We start from the raw sequence: 25,555 nt of genomic DNA on the forward strand, positions 1-25,555 counted from the left end.
TGTATGAGGAGTCTCCCCGGTGCGTTCATGCTCCAGGGCTCCCACTGAAAGGCCGCTGTCTCTTTGTTGTTAGTGCCAGGGCATTGACCTGGACAGCGATGCCACCAGTGCAGTGTCTTTAACCTTGTGGAGACGCACCGGTCAATCCCAAAATGAGCACATGCAACGATCACACACGGCTTTATTGTCCAGGTCTCACTGCTCATATGGTTGCTAAGGTCACGTCGCTCTGAACTCACCAGTATACTTTAGAGATGTGTTCTGTTGTCTTATTTCTGAGCAGGACACAGAGTTATTGGAGTTGAGAGAAACGATCGAGTCGCTGAAGTCCAAGAACGATGAAGCGCAGGCTGTGATTCAAGGTGCCTTAAACAATCCGGACAACATGAAAGGTTTGCAAACAAATGTGCAGTGGATTTTTTCTTCTTCTTCTCAATGTGTATATATTTTTGCTATAATCGGTTCTTCTTCTTTTTTCCACAGATGTACGCATTAGACGTCAGAACTCGTGTGAAAGTATCTCCAGTCTCAACAGTTTGACCAGTATGTCCAGTCTGGGCAGTCTCAAAGACCAAGATGCAAAAAAGAAGAAGAAAAAGAGCTGGGTAAGTGTGAAACTACCTGCATTTGTAGATTAGAAAAAGCAGGTACCAAAAGTGTGACCAGTCTTTGCCTCCTCTCTGTCGCCACTTCTGTTACATTTAGATTTGTGAGGTGAGCAATTTGTAAGGCCTTTTTTAACACAAAAACCCCTCATTACTCAGTTTTTCATATCCGTTGACTGACATCTTTATTTGTGATATATATATATTCTTATCATTAATCTTTGCTTGCATAATGGTATAATTGATTACATAAAGCTGGAGTCTGCTGATATGAACTGGGTTGCTAACTTGCAATTGTTTTATTCTACCTTTTGGACAACATTGATATTATATGATAATGTACTGACACAAGAAGAAAGTGCATTGTTTTAATAACTATTACAATTCATTCAGCTATTACCCTAAGTCATTCATCTTACTAAACCCACACACAGACACGTTTGTCCTGATAATGACAACATTCTCCTTTTCCTGTTTCTCTTTAGCTGAGGAGCTCCTTCAACAAGGCGTTCAGCATAAAGAAAGGGGCCAAAACCTACTCTGACATTGAGGAAATTGTCACCCCAGACTCCTCAGCTCCCAATTCTCCAAAGATGTCTCATGAGAGTGTGGATGGCAAAAATGCACCTTCATCTATGACAACATCAGCATCTACAACATCTTGCGTGTAAGTAGAAACGCTTAACATTGTTTTACATGTATAAATCTGAATAACAGTCGCTGATAAACTCACCGGAGACTGTGCGTTTTAGAATCGATGAGGCGGCTGAGGAGGGAGAAGAGGAGGAGATGATGGTGTCTGATCTGCGCTCCGAGCTTTGGGTCAAAGAGAGAGAACTCACGGACATCCGACTGGAGGCCTTAAACTCCGCTCACCAGCTGGAGCAGCTTCGAGAGGCCATGAACAATATGCAGTCCACAGTAGAGAACCTCAAACAAGAGAATGACCACCTGAAAACTGGAAGCATGCTCAGCCTCGTCGGTCCCACCTCCTCCGCGTCGCAGCCTTCGGGTCTCGCGTCTCTGCTCGGGACGTCCGGAAAGCAACCGACAAGTCTCACCAAATCCTTCAGCCTCAGTTTGAATGATTGTAAAGACGCTGGTAAATATATCTCCAGTGCCATTCAGCAGTTTCTCTTCTCTACACTGTAAAATATATGACAATATCCTCCGTCTTTCAGATGTGTCAAACGACGGTACGACGAACACCGCGTTACACAAAGATGACGTCCAAGCACACGTTCTCGTCCGCATTTGTGACCAACTTGAGGTATGTTTAAGATTATGCCACTCTTAATACAGAGGACGAAAGCTGTATCATTCACCATCTGTGTTTCTTTAGGATGGAAAGCAGCAACTGTTTTTCTTGGGCTCTGTTTTGGTCAATGGAAGAACTGACTGGACGTTTCTGGACTCTATGATCACAAAAACATTCAAAGTGAGTGACTGGTCAATCCAATATTTTTCTTTTATTGAATTTATTGAGATGCGACTTGCTAACTTGTGAACGGTGACTGTCTTTACAGGACTACCTTGCTCAGATGGACCCCACATCCAGCCTGGGTCTCTCGTCTGATTCGCTGCTCATGTATCAGCTGACCCAGGGAGTGCAGAGAGTGATGGGCGGAGACAGACCCCAGACTTTGCCTTATCGTTGCCTTGGCAGTGGTCAAGCCCAAATACTGCTCACTCTGAAAGGTTGGTTGTCGCTCCTTAAGTTCAGTTTTGATTCCCAAACCAGGCCCATGACAGTCTTTGTAAATAAAACTATGTAGCTTTGGTCAAAATAAAGATGTGCATGCTCAATAATTGGTGAATACAGGAGTTTTTGCTGAGTTTTGTACCCCTATGTACAGTATAAAACCTTAAAACTTGTCTGTAAATGTATGTTTTCTGTCTCTCTTCAGGCCTTCCAGAAAAATCTGTAGATGCGCTGGTGTTTCAGACTCTCATTCCGAAGCCGATGATGCAGCACTACATCAGCCTGTTGCTGAAGCACCGACGCCTCGTTGTGTCTGGGCCCAGCGGGACGGGGAAGACCTACCTGGCCCAGCGCTTGTGCCACTACCTCCAGCAGCGCAGCCTGTGTGGCCCGAGTGAAGCCGAGCAGGAGTCCAGTCTCCCGGGACGCCGCTCGTCCGTCACCTTCAACATGCACCAACAGTCACAAAAGGTACAACTCGTGACTAACTCTACTGCTGCAAGATTACACAGATTCTATGTAAATACTTGCAGGCTCAATGTACGTTTTTGTTTGGTAGGATCTGCAGCTGTATCTGTCCAATTTAGCAAATCAGATCGACAGAGAGAGTGGAGAGCTGCCTTTGGTAATAATCATCGATGACATCAGTGACGCTTCAGCCATCACAGAACTTGTAAACGGTGCGCTGACATGCAAATACCACAAATGGTATGTAAACTTGCATTCTTTCTTGCATTTTAAGATTTCTATTCTGGAAATCTTAATCTCTATTCTTCTTTAACAGTCCTTACATTATTGGGACAACAAATCAGCCTGTGAAAATGAACTCCAACCTCGGCTTGCACCTCAGCTTCAGGTAACAACAGCGAAACATGCACAACATTCCGACAATATTGTTTTGTTTTTTTACTTAAAGTTACATTTATCTTTCATATGCCCAGGATGATTACATTCTCCAACAATGTGGAGCCAGCCAATGGTTTCCTCGTGCGGTACTTGCATCGTAAAGCTGTGGAAATGTACCAGCAGAGGGAGCCAGATGCCGCACAACACCAGGCTCTCATGCGCGTGTTGGACTGGGTCTCTCAGCTCTGGTACCACCTGCACACTTTTCTGGAAAAACACGGCACTTCAGACTTCCTTATAGGTAATCATTCAGACACTTTTATAACGAATGGACTGACTTACATGGAAAGTGGGTTGTAATTTGGCTAACTATCTTCCAGGTCCTTGCTTCTTCCTGTCGTGCCCCGTGTCTGTGTCAGAGTTTAGGCAATGGTTTATTGATCTGTGGAACCATTCAATCATTCCGTACCTACAAGAGGGAGCGAAAGATGGCATCAAGGTAAACTGTAGTTATAAGCCCATTATAATTAGTAATATCTCCTGGAGAAACAACTAACTGGTCGTTTGTTAGGTGCACGGGCACAAAGCCGTTTGGGAAGACCCAGTGGAGTGGGTCAGAGGCACACTGCCCTGGCCAAACGCTCAGCAAGACCAGTCCAAGCTCTTCCACCTACCTCCACCCAGCGTCAGTCTGTCGAGTGAAGACAAGAAGCCTCTCAAAGACACTCCTCCCCCAAGTACTTTGGAGTCAGACCCATTGGTGAGTCAACATTGTTTGCATTTGTTTGCACTTCTTTCAATTTCTTGTTATAGTAATTATCCTACCGTCATATTCATGTGCAATTACTGTCGTACTCACAAGCAATTAAGGCCATGTGCATATAACTGATGAAAATAAGAGTGTTTTGTTGACTTATCATTAGTATTAGTATTATTTATTCTTATGCTAGATATTTTTTTTACTTTACTGTATTTTATTGTATTTTTATTTTATTTTGTTTTATTTTTATTTTTATCTTTATTTTTATTTTTATCTTTATCTTTATTTTTTTATTTTATTTTTTTCCTCCATTCCCTATTAAGATATGAGATGAGTTTTGGTAATAAGAGTTTTTTGTTTTGTTAATAAGAGTTTTTCTATTAAGAGTGTTTTTTTCAAACTTCCTATAAGTTATCTGTCCTTTTCCTCTGTATCTACTGCGTTGTAACACTGAAATTTCCCCATGTGTGGACAAATAAAGGAATATCTTATCTTATTTTAATTGATTATCTGGAAATGGGCCAGTTTGGCTCTGCAAGCATGGTTGTGTTCATAATATATTTGTTTTGTTGTTCTTTCTTTTTCGCTAGACCCATACCGCACAGAATTGGCCTTTTATTGGTCACTATCTGTTTATCTATTATTGGAAACCCCATTAGGTTCCTCCGTGGTGGTTGCTTATCTTCCTGGGGTCCTGAAAACATTTTAGCAAACATGAATACATTGTCATCACAACATAACAGTATAATTATATAAAAGGTTCAAAAAGTTAAAAAAAACACAACTTGACAGTCTATTACATGTAATTACTTTTGTTTTATGTGCATTTATTCACATATCTCTCTCTCTTTCTCTGTTAAATAGATGGCGATGCTTCTAAAGCTTCAAGAATCTGCCAACTACATTGAGTCTCCAGAATGTGAGGGCGTCTTGGATCCCACGCTTCAGACCACACTTTGAGGCGAACCCGCCTGTGGCACCATCTACTGGGCCTTTCACAGCCATAAATGAATGGGAGCTTCTACCTATAAAACGACACTGAATTTGCTCTTGATGGAAACTGTGATTTCAAAGGCAAGAAAATACATTAGCTTGTCTTGTCAGTTCTCGCTATTGACTTTGCAAGTGCATGGTAACCAGAGAAAGTATTATGCAAAAATCTTTCCAAGAATCTTCCCCTTTGTAATTGCTGCCAGGTTTATTTAAATGATTATTGGTGCTTTCTGAATCAATGGCTTTTACGAAACAAAAAGTCTACCCAAATATAAGATCGTCACTCCAGCTAAAATAGCTAAAAATGCACTTTATTTTGTACTTGGTTGGGAATTGCAGCTGGGCTTGTGACATTAGAAAGAATGGGAATTTCCAAATGGTGGTGGATTTGCCTCTAAAGCGCAGCGCTCACCAAAAAAACAAAAATACCTGTTTACTTCTTTGGCCAATCAAATTCATGCAATGACAGATGTGAATAATAATGGCGCTCATGGATATATACAGTATGTAAGTTGGGCAAAAAGGTTTTGACAGAAGGCACCAATTATGTCTTAAAGCTGAATGTTAAAACATGAAGAAAAATGGTCTGTTAAAGCCTTGTCGGTTTTTGCTTGCAAATTTAGATTTAACAATTTCATATACACAATTAAAACATGATTTTATAGAATTTTATACTGAGTCCAAACTGTCATCCGTGTCACTTGCATCGGTGCTGTTATAAAAATATATATACTTAGCCTAACATAACCTAACAAAGAACTGGATTGCATTACTTTTTCAAGCCGCTTATCAAAGGTTTCTCTTCCTCTTCCCTTTTCCGCACATTATTTTGCACATGCAGTTATGTATTTCAATATGATGACTTTATTTCTGTTTGAGCATTTATGACACAGGAGAGAATAGGAAAAGGGGAACGTAAATGCTTAAACCTGTCAGTGTTTGTCGCTACAGTACCTCACCAGAATACGTTTAATCTCTGTTTTTCAGAGATGTAATGCCTCTGTCATCTGTTTGTGCCTAAAACACGGATCAACCTAATGCTTTAGAGAAGTATTGGCTGCATTTGAGGCCTCGCTAGAGAGTGGTATTTATCATGGGCAGGAGGCTTCACCACTTCCTCTGGCCTTTTTCCTGTCACCTTATTTGAAAGATTGAGTTTTTGCTATTCTCAGCTGCAGTGAAAGGCATTTTGTTGACAAAGTTATGATTTTGATTACTTTTGAGCCACAAAGTAACTGACTGAGAAAGAATAGGCTACTAGAGGGTTTGATTGAGCACTGAAAGAGGAGAATAGAATAGATTATATATTGCTGGCACAGGTGCCCCTAAAATATTCCCAAAGTATCCTTTCATTGGACCTATACCATTGTTAATTTATCACAGAAGGGAGGGGGGATTTTTAATAACTGGACCTTTTATTGGTGGTTTAAAAGAAAAACGTTCTTTTCTTATGCAAATATTTGTATATTTTCTTTTGTCTTTTGTACATGCATTACTCTTGTATATCACTGTAAATAGTCTGTGCATCTGCGACAACAATCATTCAAATGTGTTGAGAGCTAAATTATGGCCTGACCCTGGTATGTAAATTGGTTGTATAGTCTTCCTCTTATCTGAATGGGAAGAAGCACTTGGTTTAATGGGGTCTGTTATAAGGCGTGTCTCTATAACTTCATCAAACCCATATGTCTAACATAAAGCATTGGTCCCAATAAAGTCATGCCATTCTTCACCGCATTCACGCCTGTTGTCTGATTATTACGAGATGTCCACTGGAGGGCGCTATTGTGTAATCGTTCTTAGGCCATACAAACAGCGTGAAGAGGGTGAGAGGCAACAACTAACTTAGCTCTTATTAAATACCTCTCTTCATATTTTACACATACAGCTGATCACTGGTGTCCATTTCCTGTGTCAGTGGTTCCCAGTGGAGCCCCTGTCCTCTGCTGCCTCCTTTACACCTCCAGAGAGGAGAAGAGGGGTCTGAGTGAGTGAGAAACGTGTCCTCGTAATTACATGTTTACGCATAGAACAGCGGGAATATGAGGCGGATTGTCAAAAAATAAAAAGTGACTAAAAGCTTGGGCATTGTAGAGCATCTTTATGGACCCTACATTATTCCTAGAGCACTTGTTTTCCCACTATACCTGTTGTTAAGGATCAGAAGCTGAACGTGAGCTTCTGAATCGCTCAGAAAGAGGCGCTCTGATGCTCGGGTAAAAGCTTTTTAGGACCCGTTTGAAATCATAAACAGCACAAAGACTTCAAAGTTTAGGACTAAAGCAGCCTGGATCCACAGGAGCCTGACGAAGTCATGTTCTGGACGTCTCCAGGTGAGGAACATTTGATCTTAAAGCACTCACAATCTAAACACAGTGACATTGTTCATGCTTCAGCCTCATTTCTGTTGTTATTATGTGTTTAAAACAGTGTGTATTGACTGTTGATGACGTGCTGCTCGTGCGCACTAAACACCAGACGCTTTTTCTTTCTGTGGGTCAAAATGCACTTATGGTTCAAATGTCCTCTTTGCATAGATACGATAGTCAAGTGTCTATGTGTTTAGATAATTAAATTGAAACCGGCCTCTAAAGCGTTAGGTGAGTCTGCAGGTGCAGTAGATGCTGCACACACGCGCTCCTCATGCCGCTGTGCGCTCCTGGCCCCCGGAGCGCGGGCTGGGTCTTTTTATACTGGGGCGCAGCTGGTTTATAGTGGGACACGTGCCCCGGGCTCTGGTGACGTCCCTGAGCCTATATATATGACTTAGATCTATGGGAGGATCACTTCACGGTCTCATCCTGAGGACTAGTTATTGCCCACATCAGAACGATGTCAGCACCTGAGGCAGCCCCTGAACCCGCGGAGGCCCCTGCGCCAGAAGAGGCTCCCGCGGCCCCTGAGGAGGCCCCAGCAGAGCCAGCTCCAGTAGCCGAGGGAGACGGTGCAGCTGCTCCAGCAGAGGAGACTCCCGCACCAGAGCCAGCGCCACCAGGTACAAAGATGGAAAGCCTATTAATGAAAAATCTACTCCAATATTTCAAGTCTACCTTATTTGCCACAGCAAGTGGACCAAGAGGAATTCTGTTAATCATTTCTGAGAATTGGAATGAGAGGTTTTAATTGAAAGATTAAACTGTACTAGTCATTGTCATCGAGTCTGAGAGAATCAAATAACAATAGCTCACTACTTTTGGCTGGGGTTTGTATGACTGCTGATGACGTCACTGAGAGCAGGGGTGTCCAAACTGTGGCCCGGGGGCCAAATCACACCAATTTTTGCTGGCCCTCAGGCTTCCTGCTATAGTTCGCCCAAACAACAAAAAGTAGTACTTTTTACTGTAAAACTGGAAACATTCATGGAAACTCTGTTAAATGCATAATTTCAAATGGTTCACTGCATTGTCGGGTGTGTGCTCTGTATAAGTTTCAAAATGCGGCCCTCTGTGAAAAAAGTTTGAACAGCCCTAACTGAGAGCAATGGAGCAGGTAAGTCTGTCTGTTTGACCAGTGGAAAAAAAATTATGTCTACAAGTACCCAAAAATGTATAGGTAAGAGGTACGGTAGGTCAAATTTGTACTTTCGACAAATTTGTACTTTGTAGCCTGACATTGTTTTAAATATCCCACCTCACTTTTACGCTATTACTATGCTCAAAGCTTTACAATATTGAATTTCTTAATCATCGTTTTAAAAGGAATCTTTGGCCAACTTTAGATTTCCTTTTGTTGCAATGAGTTACATCTTGTCCACCTCCCACAAGTTCCATAAACAATGACCCTTTGATAATGTGATTGACTTGACTTGTAGCTTTGGGAGGTGGACTATAACATGGCCGGTCCATTATCCTGCCATTACTAACCTGAATGTATAATCCTAACTTTAGCTGAAGCTACAGCAGTGGATGAGGGAGCCGCTCCATCAGATGTGGCTGCAGAGGGTAAACACACCGCGGGAACTGCTGCACACACACTGCATGGCACGCTTCTGTGGACCTGCTCTCCTCATGTGGCTCTGTCACTGTCTCATGTGTGATAAACATGTAGGTTTGGGACAAGAAGATGTGAAAATGCAACTCCTTCAGACATAGTATTTTGTTTATGTTATTTGAGTTTGAGTGTAAAAATCTTAAATGTTCTATAAAACCTTTAACTTATCCGCTATATACTGATACTGTGAGTTCTTTGGTCAAATCGTGCAACCGTCTACTGCATCTGTTTATATCATTCCCTTTGTTGTCAATTGTATGTGTTGATTATATCTGTCCATAAGCCACTTTTCATGACAGCTGTCCTGCTTCGCTGCGTGTTTCAGCCACAAACATTTCCTGCATGATTAGAATGATAATATAGCTTAACCCAATGGTATTTTTAACACTAGCTGAAGCCCCTGTAGCTGATGTGCCTGCTGCTGAGGCTGTAGTCGAAGCTCCCGCGGATGCTGCAGAGGCCGGCGCGACAGAAGCAGGCGCTGCTCCGGTGTCAGAGGCTCCCACTGAGGGTAAACAAGTGGAAGCTGAATAGAGCCTACCTGTGCCACTAAAGCACAATGCACATAGACGTCAACGCCCCAAAACTGTCACAAATCCAAACAAATGAACTGAAGACCAAAAGTGGAGGTTTATAATGAGTAAATCACTACGTTATGTTAACTTTCTCATAGCCTGGATGATCCTGGATATCTTTTCAAACGGAGATCTACATCTAACCTAACCTAACACACGCTCCTGCTTAAATTTAAATTATTGTTTTGCCGCTTATCTAACGCCAGCTGAAGCTGCTGCTGAAGCTCCCGCTGAACCTGCTGTTGTTGAGGAGCCCCCTAAGGCCCCAACACCCCCACCGCCTCCAGGTAACGTTGATGCGATGATGGTCTACACAACTTAAAGGCTATTGCTCTCCCCCGAGGATAACAACCTGGAATTCTTAATTAAACATTCGCAAATGAATAAAGACGCTTGAAAATTGTGTTCTTGAAAGTAGAATGTCAAGAAAACATTTGCAATACCTTGATGTTTTCACTGTATTAAACAAGTGTATCCTAAACATTGAGGTGTACAGTCATAAACTCCTTAAGTGGCATACTGTGAATAACTTATACTAATCATCTCTGTCTGACTCTGCTCCAGTCCCCACCAGCGCTCCCCTGGATGTCTTCGTGGAGGACGTGAACAACACCAGTTTGACCATCGACTGGACGGCCCCGGAGACCATCGGGGACTCGGGCCTGGATGGATACACGGTGGAATACTGCAAAGATGGGAGTGAGTGTAGTTTCTGCCGTGTGTTCAGTGTTGCGCTGCACCTGCTCGGCGAGTGTCAGAGGCCATATACACTCATAGTCTTACAGGCCCGTATACGGCAGGCAGCGTTTCAGCCAAACTGTCACTGACTCCACTCCCACCGCATTTAGACAAGCTTCTTCCGCGGATGAGGTTTCGACACAGCCGCCAAAGTGTACGTCTTGAGGCCTGTGTGTTTGTAAACCGGTGTCGACAAGTGATAAACCACTTAACGCGTGTCATTAAAGTGTGCTTGAGAGTTAATTAAGACTAGTCGTCCTAAGTACAAGGGACAGGTTTAGAAATGTCAAAGGCTTGCTAGAGATACACAATTAATAATCCCCATTTTTGGTTTTCACTCCTCACACTTTGATGTTTTAATAATCATATTAGTACATAGAGTTTGGGGGGGTGTATATAAAGTGTATAACGTATATAAAGTATAAAGTGTATATAACAATTTACTACTTACTTACTTTTTCTTTTTACTTAGGCCACAGTTATTTAATACTTGGTTTACGGATCTGCCGCACTTAGATTATTGATTTCTACAATATAAATAAAATAAATTATTATAAAACAAATTTTATAACGTACCGCCGACAAGGCAAAATAGCATTAAATGAAATATAAAAAGCGGTATTAAGTCAAAAGATAAGAGCGCGTGAGGCCATTTTTCGTCAAAATCCTGCGTGAGTCTTAGACGAAGCGGCTCCGTCCCTGCGCGCGGCCCCGGGAAAGCGCGAGAAGACGCGCGCGCCCGTTTCCTTGTCTGCTAGGCGCAGCACAAACCCGTTTACCACATTTTCTCCAGTGCGTTTTGCCGTGACTAGGCTGCACACTTAGAAGCGTCTGTTCTACCGATGCAAAACACGTAAAATCTACTGTTACACGCTCATGAGCATCGCGTCTCCCCCCCAAAAATTTTTTAAATTGAAATTATATTTATATTTCACCACTTGTTCAATATATTTCATTTAAAAATCCGTAAACCAAGTAATAAAATAACTGCGGCCTTAGAGAAAAAGTAACCACCAATAGCATTTTAAACAACATTAGCTTGCAAACAGTCTATTTGAGAACACTGCTTTGGGTGCATACACCTTGACCCTTGTCTAATAAAATAAACATAGTTAAATTTGTAACTGCTGGCTTTCCTGTTATTCTTGTTAACGTCCTCCTCCAACACGAGCCTCCTTATTCCCACAGCGACAGACTGGGTGGTGGCTAATGAGGAACTGACCGCCACAACCCGCTACTGCATTAAAAATCTGACCACTGGTGACCTGCTGCTGGTGCGCGTGGTGGCAGTGAACGCCGGCGGTCGCAGTGAACCTGGAGTTCTCGCCGCCGCTGTGCCCATCCGGGAAGTCGGAGGTGAGTAGCAGCTGCCACTATAACACTTATAAAGACTAAATACTCAGATGTACTATAGCTACGTAACAGGAGAACGCCCCAAAACTGTCACAAATCCAAACAAATGAACTGAAGAACAAAATTGGAGGTTTATAATGAGTAAATCACTACAAATCTACATTTAAATAGTATTATCGGTCACAGTTTATTTGTCTTAATTGATATACTGTATAGTCCATGATATTTACTTGTGATTCAATTTGTTTACCTCCATCCTCTCTGTCCAGGTCACTGATGATAGTTGCAAACTGCGACCTCTCCTTAAAATACTCAGGTTGCATGTGGGGTGGGATTTACTGGCCGGTCTTCAGATAGACTGGGCAGACGTTTGCACATAAATCCTAAGGTGGTGACAAGGCCTTTCATTGGTTATGAATCAACCTTTCAACTTAGTCAGTCCTGCGTCGACAGACAGTGCTAATTTAAACAAAAGAATTTGGTGAGCTTTTAAACTTTAGTATGTACCTGCAGCTCTGGGCCTTTATTTATCTACACACAAATAAAATGTGTTTCTTTGTTGCTTCTGGCCCTGCGTGGGTCCTTATGCCCTTGATGGATAAGGTTAAGGTTGAATTGTTCTGTCTTGTATACTTCCTCCCACCGCTGTAATTAAACAGTTTCCATTACTGATGTCTCTGTAACATCACATTTGTGTTTGTTGACCTTATGTATCCAGGGGTCTATTTTGACCGGGTGGTCAGCAAAGGGGAGCTGAAATTGAAGCCTAATTGATGGATTTTGGGTGGCATGTCTGTCGGGCCATCTCTGTCCTACATTGTACACTGAAAGCCCCTCATGAAGATTCCTTTGCCCAGAAACAAAGAGTGATTGGAGATGGTTTGCAGGGGCTTTTGTCCAAAAGCTCTTGACATTGTTGGGAGGTGTGATGATTATAAGATTAGTGTTTGTGAAGTTAGGACACTGCATGGGTCTAGGAGTGTAGAAGATGGATTATATATCTATGCGAGCAGTATTGCAGTAGCTTAAAACAGTCTTTGAAAACTGGTTAAATGGTATGAGTAGCTTTGATTATGGACAAAATATGGAGTATATCCCTGCTGGTTTCATGAATCCCATAACACCTCTGAGCTTTTAAGATATTTGTTGCTTGTGCAGATACATGGAAGTGATACTGTTCCTGGGATTTAGCACCTATCTTCAGCTAAACCACTCAGCGAAGTGACTAAAAGTGAAACTGTAGTCACAAACAAAGTGTATTTATACATTCGATACAGAGTGCGTTTAGGGTTTTTGGATCTCAGGACTGAAATTACGGTCTAACCAAATTGATGAGGTGCATATTACTACAACTGACAACTCTCTATTCAGTTCCTTATTCAATTACTTGATTTGCAGCCAAACTGAAACATTATTTTTCTCTGTCTCTGGATCTCTCAAAGTGATGACACGCTCCTGCAGCTTGTAGACACATGACACAAGCGAACACGTGTTGGAGTTCACTCAAGACGTTCACATCATATACTCTATTTTAGGAGCTGTTTCTCCTTCATCTTTAGCCTGTCTCTGCCTGGATACTGTGTCATTTCTGTGTCATATCTGTGTCATATCTGTGTAATATCTGTGTCATATCCGTCAGATAAAGTTGTTTAAATGTATGTCTGACCGTGTGAGTGTTTGGGCTGATGACAACAAGTTTATCTAAATCAAACATTGCTAAAACTATTCATTCTCTTCTCATGCATCACACTATTGACCTTCAACTCTGTCTGTATAGCGTGCATACTGTTTGTCGACAGAATGCGCGCACGCATCTCGCATCTCGTTCCAGGTATAAAGGTATTCGGAGCAGTCAAATGGTTGATTGATGTAGCTGTCAAGATAGATGATGTCACTTGGTAAAATGTAATGCAATACCGTGCATGATCGTGTCATGGGAACACTTTGGGAGTAGGTCACTTGGTAATAGATATAATTCTAAACGTCTTGTTTTTCAGCTCGCCCCAAGATTCGCATGCCTCGCAATCTCAGGTCTCGCTACGTCAGACAAGTGGGAGCGCAGATCAACCTGGTCATACCCTTCCTCGTAAGCAAACGTAGCACCACATAAATACGCACAGTGACATTATTTACAGATGAATGTATTTGTACTGCACTTCAGGGCAAACCAAATCCTGCCGTTTCATGGCTCAAAGATGGGGAGCCTCTGGACAGTAAGAGAGTGAATGTCAGAAACAGCGACAAAGACAGCATCCTGTTCATCCGCACTGCTCAGAGGGAGGACTCAGGAGCGTTTGAGATGACGGTTAAAGTGGACAGCTTTGAAGACAAGGCGGCCATCACACTGCAGATTGTGGGTGCGTACAACGTCTCACAAATACATTCATACATTTTCACATGTTTTGCTGTCTAGCCTAATTAAAGACTGACCAAACTCTAGCTAGAATATTCACACAGCTCCCAGTGACTCTTTGACCACAGGTCACACTGTAGAGCAGGGGTGGGCAAACTACGGCCCCCAGGCCACATGTGGCCCGTTTGTCTTTATAATCCGCCTTTTTTGCCCTCAGGCATGTGTCTGCACTTGTATTTTTAATAAATATGACATGAAATGAATTAAAAAATAGATTCAATAGCCTATATTTGACAGAAAGTTATATTTTATTTTATTTATTTTTTTTTTTATTTTTTTTTTTACACACCAATGATCGCGGGCCGGCCCTCCGCTACTTGCCTGGATTCGAATATGACCCTCGGAGGAAAATAATTGCCCACCCCTGCTATAGAGGATACTTATCATGAGTCCTGTGCTGTGTCCAGAGCTGCCTGGACCCCCGGCCAGTTTGAAGTTGGTGGATTCCTGGGGCTTTAACGCTGCTCTGGAATGGACCCCTCCCAAGGACACCGGCAACACTGACATCACAGGATACACTGTGCAGAAAGCAGACCAGAAGACAGGGGTGAGACAAGCCTGCATAAACCTGACACTCCATAAATAATGTCAATATGCATCTTTAGCAATTCAATGCAAAGTTAAACAGGAACAATTTGACAAAGTGACAGAACCGTGGGCAGTACAAATGTGTTTTTGTATTTTCCTTGGACCCTTTTCCCTTGCTGAGATGATTATTATAATTCTTTTGGTTTCGACATTGGAAGAAACATGTAAACTCTGCGCAGAATCTCACTTTCTTAGTGTGCGCTACAAACAAACATTGAAAGTTAAAAAATTTTGTTTGTGATTTGTTTCATAAGGAGACAAATTCTATTCAAAGGAGACAAATTGTCCAAAATCGACTTATATGAGCTTTTAACCCCGTCACTATGGTTCTCCCTCATCATTAGCTTACTCATGCTTAATGCTCAGCTTAGTTGTATTTGGATTGGTTCATGTTGGTCTAAACCTGCATTTAAAAAGCTCATGTAATTGTCACTGTACATACATCCTTTGTCTGTGTTCAGGATTGGTTCACGGTGTTGGAGCATTACCACAGACTCACTGCCACGGTGTCAGACCTCATCATGGGAAACACATATGTATTCAGGGTCTTCTCTGAGAACCGAGTGGGCAAGAGCGAGGCCTGCGCGGTCTCAAAGGAAGTGGCCCACATCCAAAAGACAGGTGAGCCACTCCAGTCCACACCTTTGCATTCCTGTGCTTATTTCTATGTTACTGCAATATTAGTGCACCTCAGACATGATCCTGTAGTTTTAAAGATGCTCTCTGTGACTTTTCTGCTGGGGGGTCTGCCACTTGTCTCCATGGAGCTGTTATAGCTTTGCCTGGAATGGCCCATGGTAAAGGTGGGAAATATATCAAATAGATATGCAAAATGTTACATCAAGTATGTTGTTTATAGTCCAAACACATTTAAAAAAAAGAGCAGATTGAAAAAAAAAACTCTTTCAAACAAGGGTATAAGTCACATTTGTCTGACTATTAAACCCCGAATAAGAAATGTTTCAACACATTTTTGTTGGATTTGATCATATTTTCTAACTATTTTCATTGGCATTAAATATCAAGATAAGGTAAGGTAAGGTAACTTTATTTGTACCCGAGGGTAGATTTGGTTGCAGGTAAAAAGAGTGGGCTGCTCACACACACATAGACAACATTAATGACAATGACAGAAAACGGGCAGTGACACAACAGAGACGACTAGTGCTCCAGACATAGAGACATGGATAAAAAGTACACAAACAGTTAATAGTGTCAGAATACAGCGGATAAAATACAGAGTAAAAGCCATCATAGATACAAAAAAAGAATAAATAGATAAATAGGTTAAGGTTAAGAGGGCTGTGCAGTCTGGCTATTTAGTATTTTAATAGCTGAGGGAACAAAATTGCCCCTGTATCTCTTTGCTTTGCACAGATGCATTATGTACCTGCGGCCTGATGGAAGAAGCTGAAATTCAGCATTTAGTGGATGGGATCCGTCTTCTAAGATGGCCCAACGAGCCTCTGTAGCTGTCTAGTGAGGAGGGATTCTGGGTTCAGCTGTGGCTCTCCAATCAGCCTACTAGCCCACCTCACAATTTGGTTAAGGGAGTTCTTATTTTTTAGGGGTAGATAATTATTGTTATCAATATCGCCGAGCCCATGTCCAGTGTATGGCATCAATCTCCATGGAGACAAGAACACTCACAGCAATCAAACACCTGTAATTGAAAAATGCTGGATAGGTGAGTTTAATGCCGTACTGTAGAACATTCAGTCAACATAAGATAAGCCGGTGGCGAAAGTTACATAGTGCACCTGTAATAAATGATGCACCTGTAATAAATGATGCACCTGTAATAAATGATGCACCTGTAATAAATTATTTGCTGTCGTCCTCTTGACACTTGAGGATGTGTCTGTGTTTTTAAAGTGAGAGCTGCAGGAGTGGAAAGGATCATCAGTGGCAGCGCGATTGGCAGGACTTAGCTCTCACTGAAATACATCTGAAAAGCTTTGTCAACATGTACACAGCTGCCTGAGTCAATGTTGCTCTTCCTTTCGCTATCTGCGCATAGCTTTTTGAGAACGCGTTATATTCATTTATACAGATATGATGATATAGGTGTCAGCTTCACCGACAGACTCTTTAAAATGCTCTGTTATCTGAACAGAATGCTCAAAAAAAGGCGCCTGAAGGCAAAATGAAGTAAACCATAATGCATTTTCATGAATTATTCGGCATCTAATGTAATTATTAATTGTTTTAAGTCTTTTTAACAGAAAGAAATAAGCAACACATTTGAATTTCCTGGTTAGAAATGTGAGTTAGTTATCACAAAGATGGAAAAAATACTGTTCTCTAGCCTCAAAATGTTCACAAAAAGTATCATTTGTAGTCATAGTTCTGTAGATAAAATGAAAAACTATTGTCAAGTCGACCTTTCTGTGAGTATTTGTCCAGTGAAACCTAGAAATCTGGATTTTTTTCTTTATCAAAAATGCCAAGTATCTGTCTTTAATGTCCTATAAATGTCTTTAAATTAGGCTCTGATATCCCTCACAAATTCTGAGTGGTTTGCATTTGCCAAAACCACCTTGCCATGTCATATTTTGTTATATTAATCCTAGTTTCCTAACCTTTCCTAACCTTTCTGACCACAACCGAACACAGTTGCTCGTTGTTTTGACAATGGTTTCACTTGTTTTTTGCAGCAATCCTGTACACAGCCCCAGAGTACCCTGAGCACGACTTCAGTGAGGCCCCCAAGTTCACCACGCCCCTGAACGACCGCGCCGCCACCGTGGGATACACCACCAAACTGCTGTGCTCAGTCCGCGGATCTCCCAGGGTCTGAATCTGACTTCTTTTGCATATAGTTTAATAAGTATAAGTACATTGATGCGCTTTTACTGCAATGTGTTTATTGTGCACATGACAGGTTAGACTACTCATTTCAGAAAGTGTAATTAAGTCAAAGTTTGTCATTTTAAGTCCTGGTTAGAGGTGGGCAGCAGAGGTTCTTCCACGATAGTTAGTATTTGACCAAAAACAACACTGTTAGTTTCTGTTTAAACTGTCACAGAAATGTCCTGGTATTTAAGGTCGAATTTTGTGTATTGACGGCCTCTGAGTTTCAGGAGGGACATGACTAGAAACACATATAATGTTCATAATTATTCAAATGTGTCTGAGGTCAAACTAATTCAATCCGAATAGAGCTTTTAGGCAGAAGGATTCCATTTTTAGAACCTATTTAGAACTCATTTACAACATTTATTTTCATTTTTTCTTCGCAAACTGCCACTTGACAAATGTAAAACTAGCCTCAAACAAAATATGAATAATATTGCTTTAGATGAAAACCTACCATCTGGACTTTAAGTTAGGGATGAGATATTGCTAACCAGGGATGTATTACAGGTTTCTGCATTTTAGGATTTATTTCCACTTCGAAGTTTACATACCAGGCTTTATTTAACCAAACGTTCTGAACATGGAGTAAATGGTTTATCTGTGCAGCGCTTCAAAGTCTTAATATCAGTGCTATAAAGATATCCTTATGGACTAGCACTGGTATGTCTCACTGAAAGGTCATGGTTCTTGGGCTGTTACTTCAGTTAAACATATATTTACCGCTGCGTGACAGATCAGACGCATGGCCATAGTTGAAACGCAGTTCATTGTTGTCCTAGATGCCCTTGATTCAAATCACAGAGGCAATTGCACAGGCGAGTGTAAAGGTTTACATAGGTTTAAGAGGGGTATATAAATGAAGAAGCGCTGGAGATCTAGAGGTTGAATACTTCTGTGTCATACGAGAAGTTAACAGAATCTTGGAGTGATTTGCTTACCTTAAAGTATGCAACATGGGCAATCCCTCGTACAATGTGTTAATGACTCATCCCGAGCATATGGCAACGGTTACTTGGCTTTGAGAATGCAGGCCCAGTTGCTTATCGCACTCCGTGACCGAAATAAGTGTCTGTAAATACTTTGTATGTAAGCCTAAAACAAGGTCCTCCTTTGCTCTGGGTGGAACAGAAGCTTGAGATTGTAACAGCTGTTTGAGACTCATCCATGATCAGCCACAGGAGGCGACGGCAAACAATCCAACGACGTTCAAACATCACTTTCTGTGTCCAAAGACGTTATGGGGAGAAGTTGTCTTGGTGCTTCTGATGAACAGATGCGTTTTGGAAATGTGTTGAGAGAAGCGTCCCATGGGACAAACAGATAAGATGCTGTTGGTTAAACCGGCCACGATAACATTCTTGTAGTGTGATATATTATTGCCACAGAAATTAATGTTTAAAAAAATATAGTGAAATTGCTTTTTGCCACTGATACAATAACTCTAAAGCATGATAATCCCACTAAACTATATTCTAAATACAATATTTAGTACAATATTGTTAAAAACTTTAGCTGCAATTAATAAGAATCAGAACGAAACACTCTAAATAATACGTTTGGAGTTAGTCAGTATTTTAAAGCTCAAATCTTATCTTTCTACCACAAAAGTGCAATGAAATGGTACACATATTTATTGAGCCCCCAAAAATATTGTTACGTCTATTATTTATTGAAGTCGATATAATGATTATTGTGAGAGGACTGTTAGTCTTAAACTAAACTAAACTAAACTAAACTAAACCCCCTGTTCAACTTCCTGTTCATATTCACGGTGTTTATGGGAAGGTAATGAATAATGCACAAAATTGTGATTTCAAGCATCAGCCAAAGTTCTGTTTAAAACTAATGCATAGTAACTTGTCGTTGTTTTATGCATCAAACATATGTGATGTGACACAGCATTCACTTCTTACAAAGCCCTAAATTTAGTCAAGTAAAGCAGTACATTGTTCTGTCGAGACGTGTCCTGTCAATGAAGACAGACACTTGTGAAATCTGCATTAGCTGAAGTGTAATTCAATGAACAGAGTCACCTTGCAAGACGCTGGGCCTCAAGATTCCAGCAGGAAATCCACAAGCGTTAACCAAACCCCGATTGGGACATACCCAGGGCCGGACGGGGCTTGGGTTACCCCCGTTGCTACAGTTGTGTCAAGATAATAGACGGCCAATTAACAAGTAGGAGAAGGCCAAACAGTTATAAAATGCTCAACATACCTGTACTCGGTTTAGTACCTTTTTATTGCAACTTTATACGAGTTGTGTAACGTTTAATTAATGGTTTTACGCTCTTTGGCTCCCTCAGCCCAAGATTCAGTGGATGAAGAATATGATGATCATTGGAGACGATCCAAAGTTCAGAATCCTGTCCAACCAGGGCATCTGTTCCCTGGAGATCCGAAAGCCCTGCAGCTTCGACGGGGGCGTGTACACCTGCAAGGCCAAGAACGAGCAGGGAGAAGCCACGGTGTCCTGCAAGCTCGAGGTCAAACGTACGTACGCGGCCAAATGTCAAGATGTTTCATAGTCACATGAAAAGCAAAGTGACCGGATATGGTTCTGTTCACAGAGGTTATACTCCCAGCTGCTGAGAAAGAAAACTAAGTCAAAACATGAACTTTCTGAGGTGAGTTTATCAAAGTGCTATTTATATTCAGACGTTCCACAGTCACACAGTGTTTACAACTAAGCTAAGTTCATATACTAAGTTCAAGACGTAATCGTAGACGGTAAATAAAAAGGTTTTCTGCGACATGTCAACACATTGTATGTCAAATTAGTGGTTGGGAGGGACACAAAGTACTGGTAACATTTTCTTCTTTGTTGAGTCCCCTCGAGTGCTACATTTGGACAGTGCTAATGTGGTTAAGATTAATGGTTGTTGATTTGAAATTCCGATTTTGATGTTTTTACAGCTGAAATTGTCTATTCATAGCCCCAGACGTATTGCTGTTTGGACACTGGCACTTCGATACAAGCTCCTGAAACACTTGAGAGGTGTAGTCTTTCAGCAGATGCCAGAGAGATTCAAGTGCTGACGAGAGAAAAACAATTAGTCTTTATAAACTCTGTGTGCTGAGAGTGGGGACAGAAAGGCCTACAACATAAATAGAAGAAGTAATTAGATGATATTGTCATTTCTTTTACATGACCGTGAAACACTGTCACTTACTGTCTTTGATGGACAAAATTGGAGACATTGTTTGGTTAGAGAGGAATCTGAATGTAGTTCAGTAAACATTGACTTTTCATCGTGCTCTTTGTTCTAGCATAAGGCATATCAAGTGTGTTTTTGAAAATAACTGTGATTACTTTGTGCCCCGTCGCTCTGATTTGGGTGACGAGGTAAATGGTGAAAGGATATGGACAGATGGTTATAGTGACTGCTTCACTCATGTTGCTGACATGCGTGACATGAAATCTGATTATACTTTGAGTAGTGTACGAAAATGTGTAAATGTCTTATTTATCTGGGCTTAACAGACTTGTTATGATATGTTAGACTGAAGCATTGGATCAAACTCTATGGAGCATCAGCAGAAGTTCACTGGCCTGACATCAGGGCCGTTCAGAGGAGGAACATACGAGAACACAAGGCTGTTTTGCAGGACAGAGTCATTAAACCACTGGCTCTGAGCGGCCGTGTAGAGTGGACCACTGCTGTGTCACTTTCACCTTGGCCAGACTTCCTTTCTTAGCTGTTTTACGTAAGCACTCTGAGAGGATGCAGTTGTTGGACACATAAAGTTGTCCATGAGAGTGTGGTCAGGAATATTTGTTCACACTGCTCTTTGAATGGGGTCAAATACCAGCCTGGTTGCCTCTAAATGGGACTTGGCGACTGTGATCCCAATGCATCTTCTCTGTGTTTGGATGCTCTCACACCTGCAGGTCCAGCTGTCCACTTACGCCACGATTAGATTACCAAAATGAGACAGAGCTAGAACCAAATGTTCCAAATGATACTTGTGTTATTTTGTATTTTTGCCAGTAAGTAATTATATGCCGCATGCAAACGTACTTGTCACTAAAGCATCCAGACCGAGGTCAAGTCTGACTAAATAGACAGGATTTTAATGTTTGAAAGTCACTGCAGAGGGGACTAATATTGAACTTTTATCATTTTCGTAAAGTAGCGTTATCTCTCAACTCTGGTTAAACAATCCTGTGCATCTGATTTGAAAACCTAGTCATAAACATTGCTTGCTGAAGTTGTTTTTCCGTAAAGGATTTGTACCAGGATGCAGGACACATCCATACATGGGACGACCCATCAAGGGGAAAAACAAGGGATTAGTCAGGGGAGTGCTTTTGGGTGCAGCAGTGATGTCAGAGCTTCTAAGAGCTTCTAAAAATGACTCCAGATGATCGCACTCTTCACATTACCCTGAGTCGACAGGCCCAAAGCAGTGCCGTATAGTGGGCTAAGAAGGGCAGAAACCCAGTCCTATACTCCCCAGTGGAAAGAGGCATTTGACCAGCTTTCTGTGGAGTAAAATCATGACTCATGCTAACCTCATCTCTGACTTTATCATCCCTCCAGGACCATGAGAAGTCCAGGTCTTATTTATAAGGTGAGTTAATGAAACAGCTTGAATGAAAAGTAGAAAGAAGCTGAGGCTATCAAAAGTTCTTCAAAAGCCTTTATTATCACATGGCAGATGAGAATAAAATAAGGTCAACATGTTTCGGCCCTTCACTCTTCATCAGGGCAAACTCAGTGTAGATTCAACCTTTAGTCACAAAGTATGTCCAAAGTGGTCATGGTCAAGTGGTACATAATGTTGTATATAAAGAACAGCAGTTACAAGACAATAAATTATAATGATAAATAGATTTGGTGAAAAGGTATTTGTTTTAGTATTATTATGTTATAGTACTTTGTTTGTACTTTCACTTTTCCAAATGTTCAATAATGTGAAAGGGATCTTACTCTACACGATTTACAAGAATACTTGACCCATTGGGACAGGAAGAAACATCTACAGACCAAAATGCATTTAAAACTTGCAGAAACTAGTGCCAAGGAAAAGACAACTCTCATTGTTATCCCATTAAACCTCAGCCAATGTCTAATTGGTTTGTCACATTTGTATTTATTTAATGACAAACAAACTAAAAAGGCTCAATACAAAAACATGCTAAATGCTCTTTCTTCCTTCTGTTCTTCCCCCAGTGTTACAGGGAGTGACTGACGTTAGACAGGTTAGACAGAGAAGATCATCTTTGCATCAGTTTTCACAACAGGAAGACCTCTTCACCCTCTTCACCCGAATCCGTCCAAATAACAACCCTCAAATCTGCCTCTGTCGGAAGTTTGTAGTTGAGCTGGTGAAATGTATGTTAGATTCAATGAATATGATCGTTGTCTATTCTATTTGTTTGCGTTATACTTAATACAACGTTTTAGACTATTTCTTCAGTCAGTTATGTGAGTTTTTTTTATGTTAGCAAGAAGATTGATAATAAAAATGAAATGTCAAAAAAAAAAAAAAAAAAAAGAGCTCACGTTACTTTAAGCTAGGCACTCTACTGCTGCCAAGTGGAGAACATTTGGATGGCATGAACAGGATGGACAGGTTAATGCTGTTGGCTTGTACAGACTGCAAACAAATAAAAAGTTGTGCTGGCCTGGCCTACATCTGTTTGTTGTTTTGTTTGGATCCAACTATAGGTGCCAAATGGTTTGAATTATGAGAAAATTTACACATGTCTACATTTAGTTCCAATAATAGTACATTTCAATAGATGTATAGATGAAAAACAATGTCATTAAATGTGTCATAATTTGAAGCTTTAAGTTCCTGCTTTTTTGTTCCCTAAATGCAGTGCTGTTTTAAGGAGAGATATGGTAAATGAGACACACACACACACACACACACATGTATTTTGTGGCCTGCTGAGTCAAATAAATACAATTAATTAATTTACTAAGAGGAGTATCTGGATCAGAAGCAGGTGCAATGACATATCAAAGCCTAAAGAATAAAGCTGATCATAATGGTGATGAAATTCAAGTTTAAGAAGCAAGCATCAAACATGATTGTGGGTGACTGACACATTTCCTGTGACAAGAAGCAGAAGAGAAGAGCTCCACCGATGAGAGACTGACAGGAAAACAGCAGAGCTGAGGTGAGTTTCTAGATGAAGTTGTCAAACACGCCCCTGTGGCCGCCTTTCTATTTCCTTTTTGCTCACGCAAATGCACCACACAGCACAATAAATGTCAGCACTCAGCAGCAGTGTCTGGGCGCAACAGAGCAAGATGTGGGTGTCCAACCTCATCTTTTTCATTTGTAAGTAACTACATATTCATATAATATCTGTCAGTTTACAAGTTTGTCGTTTAAATACATTTGTTTCTTTCTGTTCAGATTTGTGTGCTGGTTGTGCTGGTCAAGAAGAAGGTAAGAACACATTTTGACAGAATTTGTCATGTTCCAGCAACACTATAAAACAAATGAATAAATGTCAAAATGTATTACCAGACCTGCTATATATATATATATATATATATATATATATATATATATATATATATATATATATATATATATATATATATATATTTGGGAAGTAAAGCATGAGTTTGTTTCAGGAACATGATGTTAATCTCGTGTCTGGCAGTTCCTGTCATCACTTTTTTTTTCTCAATAAATAAATTATAAGCCTCCAAATGGACCAAATTAAATACTGTATAGGTCATTCATGCTTGTATTTTTGCAGGAGATACACAACTATGTGAATCATCTATTGTTTTTAGAACCTTGCATTCACATAATAGTGTGAACTGACTTGTGGTGTTATGTTTCAGCTCTTCCTGTGCCTCGCGTGCATCTGGAGTCGCAGTGGTCTGAGGTGTTTCCGTCTGAACAAGTCAAATTACAATGTGACATTAACGGTGGAGACTGGACCATTGCCTGGTACAGAGATGAGCAGAGCGTTACCTCTGCAGACGCTTCTGTCATTCTTGAATCCAGGAGTCTGACTCTATTGTCAGCGTCACAGTCACAGAGTGGAAAGTACAGCTGTGAAGGCCTCAGCAAAACCAACGCATCTGTGAGCACCACACGCAGCCCTGCAACTCAAATCACTGTTCACGGTAAGACTTTGTAGAGGAACTTCCGGTAGGGAAAGTTTCTGAGGTAGTCATCTGCACACTGTTGAAATGTCTTTGATGTCTTTGAAATCCAGTCATTTTCACTCCCATCCAGCAACAGTCGAGGGTTCAACTCCGGCTCTCGATAGTTTGCTGCAATGTCCTTCAGTCTCATCCTTATTTCCCGCTGTACCGCCCTGTCCAATGAAGCCTGAGGGCCAAAAATCCTTTAAAAAATGGTTTCCGGATGCGAATAAAAGCATCTTGATTTCAAAAACCTTTTCTATCTTGAACCACTCCGGGACTTTTGACAGATTATCGACCAACAAAAACTTATATACATTGTACATAGTTTTTATCACACCATTATTTATACTGTTTCAACAATATTTTATACCAAATACCTAAATGTCAACATGCATAAAGGAGGGTTTCAAAATAATTTTACTGTTATATACAAAGGATTTTTACTGATGATTTATAACTACAATTTACATTTCCCATTGTTATGCAAAAGCACACCCATAATAATAAAATAACCTCTTTTGTTGCCTATAGGAGAAAAGCTGAAGCCAAAACTGAGCATCGCTGGGAATCTGCAGAGCATATTTGTTGGTGAATCGTTCGCAATTAGCTGCTCAATCAGTGCGTCGTCTTCGTGGGAATATGTCTGGTACCTGAACGATAATCTCAAAGTGAAATCCTCTGACAACGTGTACACTGTTGCGTCAGCTGAGGAGGCCCATAATGGAAACTACTACTGCAGAGTGCGGAGAGGCTTAGTGACTGTCAGCTCAGACAGTAATACCATCAACGTTAAAGTAGCAGGCATGTTCTGTTTTCTACCCTATTTGTTATTTGGAACTCAAGGTTGGGACTTTTAAAGGGTGAGAACCTCCAGCCAGAAGATGGTGAAATGTACCTCAAGTGGACTTACTCTGAGGTTCAGAATATAGTTTCTGGTGGAGTGGAAGGTTCCATAGTCTACTTTTAATTAGGTGTAATATGTCATAATGGCAGCACTACAAAAATAC

General features: G+C 41.0%; 3 protein-coding genes across 13 annotated transcripts in view; all 3 read left to right on the plus strand.

The window, feature by feature from the left end:
• The window catches only part of nav1a (neuron navigator 1a), a 76,481-nt gene extending 69,838 nt beyond the window's left edge, over positions 1-6,643 (plus strand). For 5 of the 9 annotated variants that reach the window (XM_072449870.1, XM_072449872.1, XM_072449874.1 and 2 more), the window contains 14 exons: positions 281-392; positions 484-605; positions 1,091-1,272; positions 1,358-1,707; positions 1,787-1,875; positions 1,948-2,043; positions 2,132-2,303; positions 2,513-2,778; positions 2,867-3,015; positions 3,092-3,163; positions 3,249-3,454; positions 3,534-3,652; positions 3,725-3,913; positions 4,778-6,643. In XM_072449870.1, the coding sequence (XP_072305971.1) occupies positions 281-392; positions 484-605; positions 1,091-1,272; positions 1,358-1,707; positions 1,787-1,875; positions 1,948-2,043; positions 2,132-2,303; positions 2,513-2,778; positions 2,867-3,015; positions 3,092-3,163; positions 3,249-3,454; positions 3,534-3,652; positions 3,725-3,913; positions 4,778-4,873 (2,220 nt within the window). In that variant the 3' untranslated portion in view covers positions 4,874-6,643. The remainder of the gene's footprint in view (positions 1-280; positions 393-483; positions 606-1,090; positions 1,273-1,357; positions 1,708-1,786; positions 1,876-1,947; positions 2,044-2,131; positions 2,304-2,512; positions 2,779-2,866; positions 3,016-3,091; positions 3,164-3,248; positions 3,455-3,533; positions 3,653-3,724; positions 3,914-4,777) is intronic. The other 4 variants (XM_072449871.1, XM_072449873.1, XM_072449875.1 and 1 more) reach the window with 1 other exon arrangement.
• A 1,034-nt stretch (positions 6,644-7,677) lies between these two features.
• mybpha (myosin binding protein Ha) lies at positions 7,678-23,063 on the plus strand. Of its 3 annotated transcripts, XM_072449881.1 has the most exons (14): positions 7,678-7,901; positions 9,288-9,374; positions 9,696-9,758; positions 10,036-10,170; positions 11,398-11,565; positions 13,560-13,648; positions 13,724-13,919; positions 14,383-14,522; positions 15,025-15,184; positions 17,221-17,357; positions 19,728-19,914; positions 19,992-20,048; positions 21,966-21,996; positions 22,599-23,063. In XM_072449881.1, exons 1-12 carry the CDS (start codon positions 7,739-7,741, stop codon positions 20,024-20,026), a joined length of 1,560 nt encoding a protein of 519 aa, XP_072305982.1. In that variant the 5' UTR covers positions 7,678-7,738; the 3' UTR covers positions 20,027-20,048; positions 21,966-21,996; positions 22,599-23,063. The 3 variants fall into 3 exon arrangements, with proteins under 3 accessions (XP_072305982.1, XP_072305981.1, XP_072305980.1); XM_072449879.1 differs by lacking the exons at positions 9,288-9,374; positions 9,696-9,758 and adding an exon at positions 8,794-8,847 and having other exon boundaries at positions 7,679-7,901; XM_072449880.1 differs by lacking the exons at positions 9,288-9,374; positions 9,696-9,758.
• A 624-nt stretch (positions 23,064-23,687) lies between these two features.
• Positions 23,688-25,405, plus strand: LOC140363610 (uncharacterized). Its single transcript, XM_072450243.1, has 4 exons — positions 23,688-23,718; positions 23,761-23,829; positions 24,237-24,524; positions 25,080-25,405. Exons 1-4 carry the CDS (start codon positions 23,688-23,690, stop codon positions 25,403-25,405), a joined length of 714 nt encoding a protein of 237 aa, XP_072306344.1.
• The last annotated feature ends 150 nt before the right edge of the window (positions 25,406-25,555 follow it).

The sequence above is a fragment of the Eucyclogobius newberryi genome, unplaced genomic scaffold, assembly GCF_026437365.1.
Source record: "Eucyclogobius newberryi isolate DKJ021-1_F unplaced genomic scaffold, fEucNew1.0.hap1 SCAF_17, whole genome shotgun sequence".
In the NCBI taxonomy this organism is placed as follows: Eukaryota; Metazoa; Chordata; class Actinopteri; order Gobiiformes; family Gobiidae; genus Eucyclogobius; species Eucyclogobius newberryi.

Coding starts and splice junctions, on each gene's coding strand:
- mybpha (XM_072449881.1), top strand. CDS start 7,739: ATGTCAGCACCTGAGGCAGCCCCTGAACCCGCGGAGGCCCCTGCGCCA. Junction 10,171..11,397: donor GGAATACTGCAAAGATGGGA/GTGAGTGTAGTT, acceptor TTATTCCCACAG/CGACAGACTGGGTGGTGGCT. Junction 19,915..19,991: donor CTGCAAGCTCGAGGTCAAAC/GTACGTACGCGG, acceptor TTCTGTTCACAG/AGGTTATACTCCCAGCTGCT.
- LOC140363610 (XM_072450243.1), top strand. CDS start 23,688: ATGTGGGTGTCCAACCTCATCTTTTTCATTT. Junction 23,719..23,760: donor CAACCTCATCTTTTTCATTT/GTAAGTAACTAC, acceptor TCAGTTTACAAG/TTTGTCGTTTAAATACATTT. Junction 23,830..24,236: donor TTGTGCTGGTCAAGAAGAAG/GTAAGAACACAT, acceptor GTTATGTTTCAG/CTCTTCCTGTGCCTCGCGTG.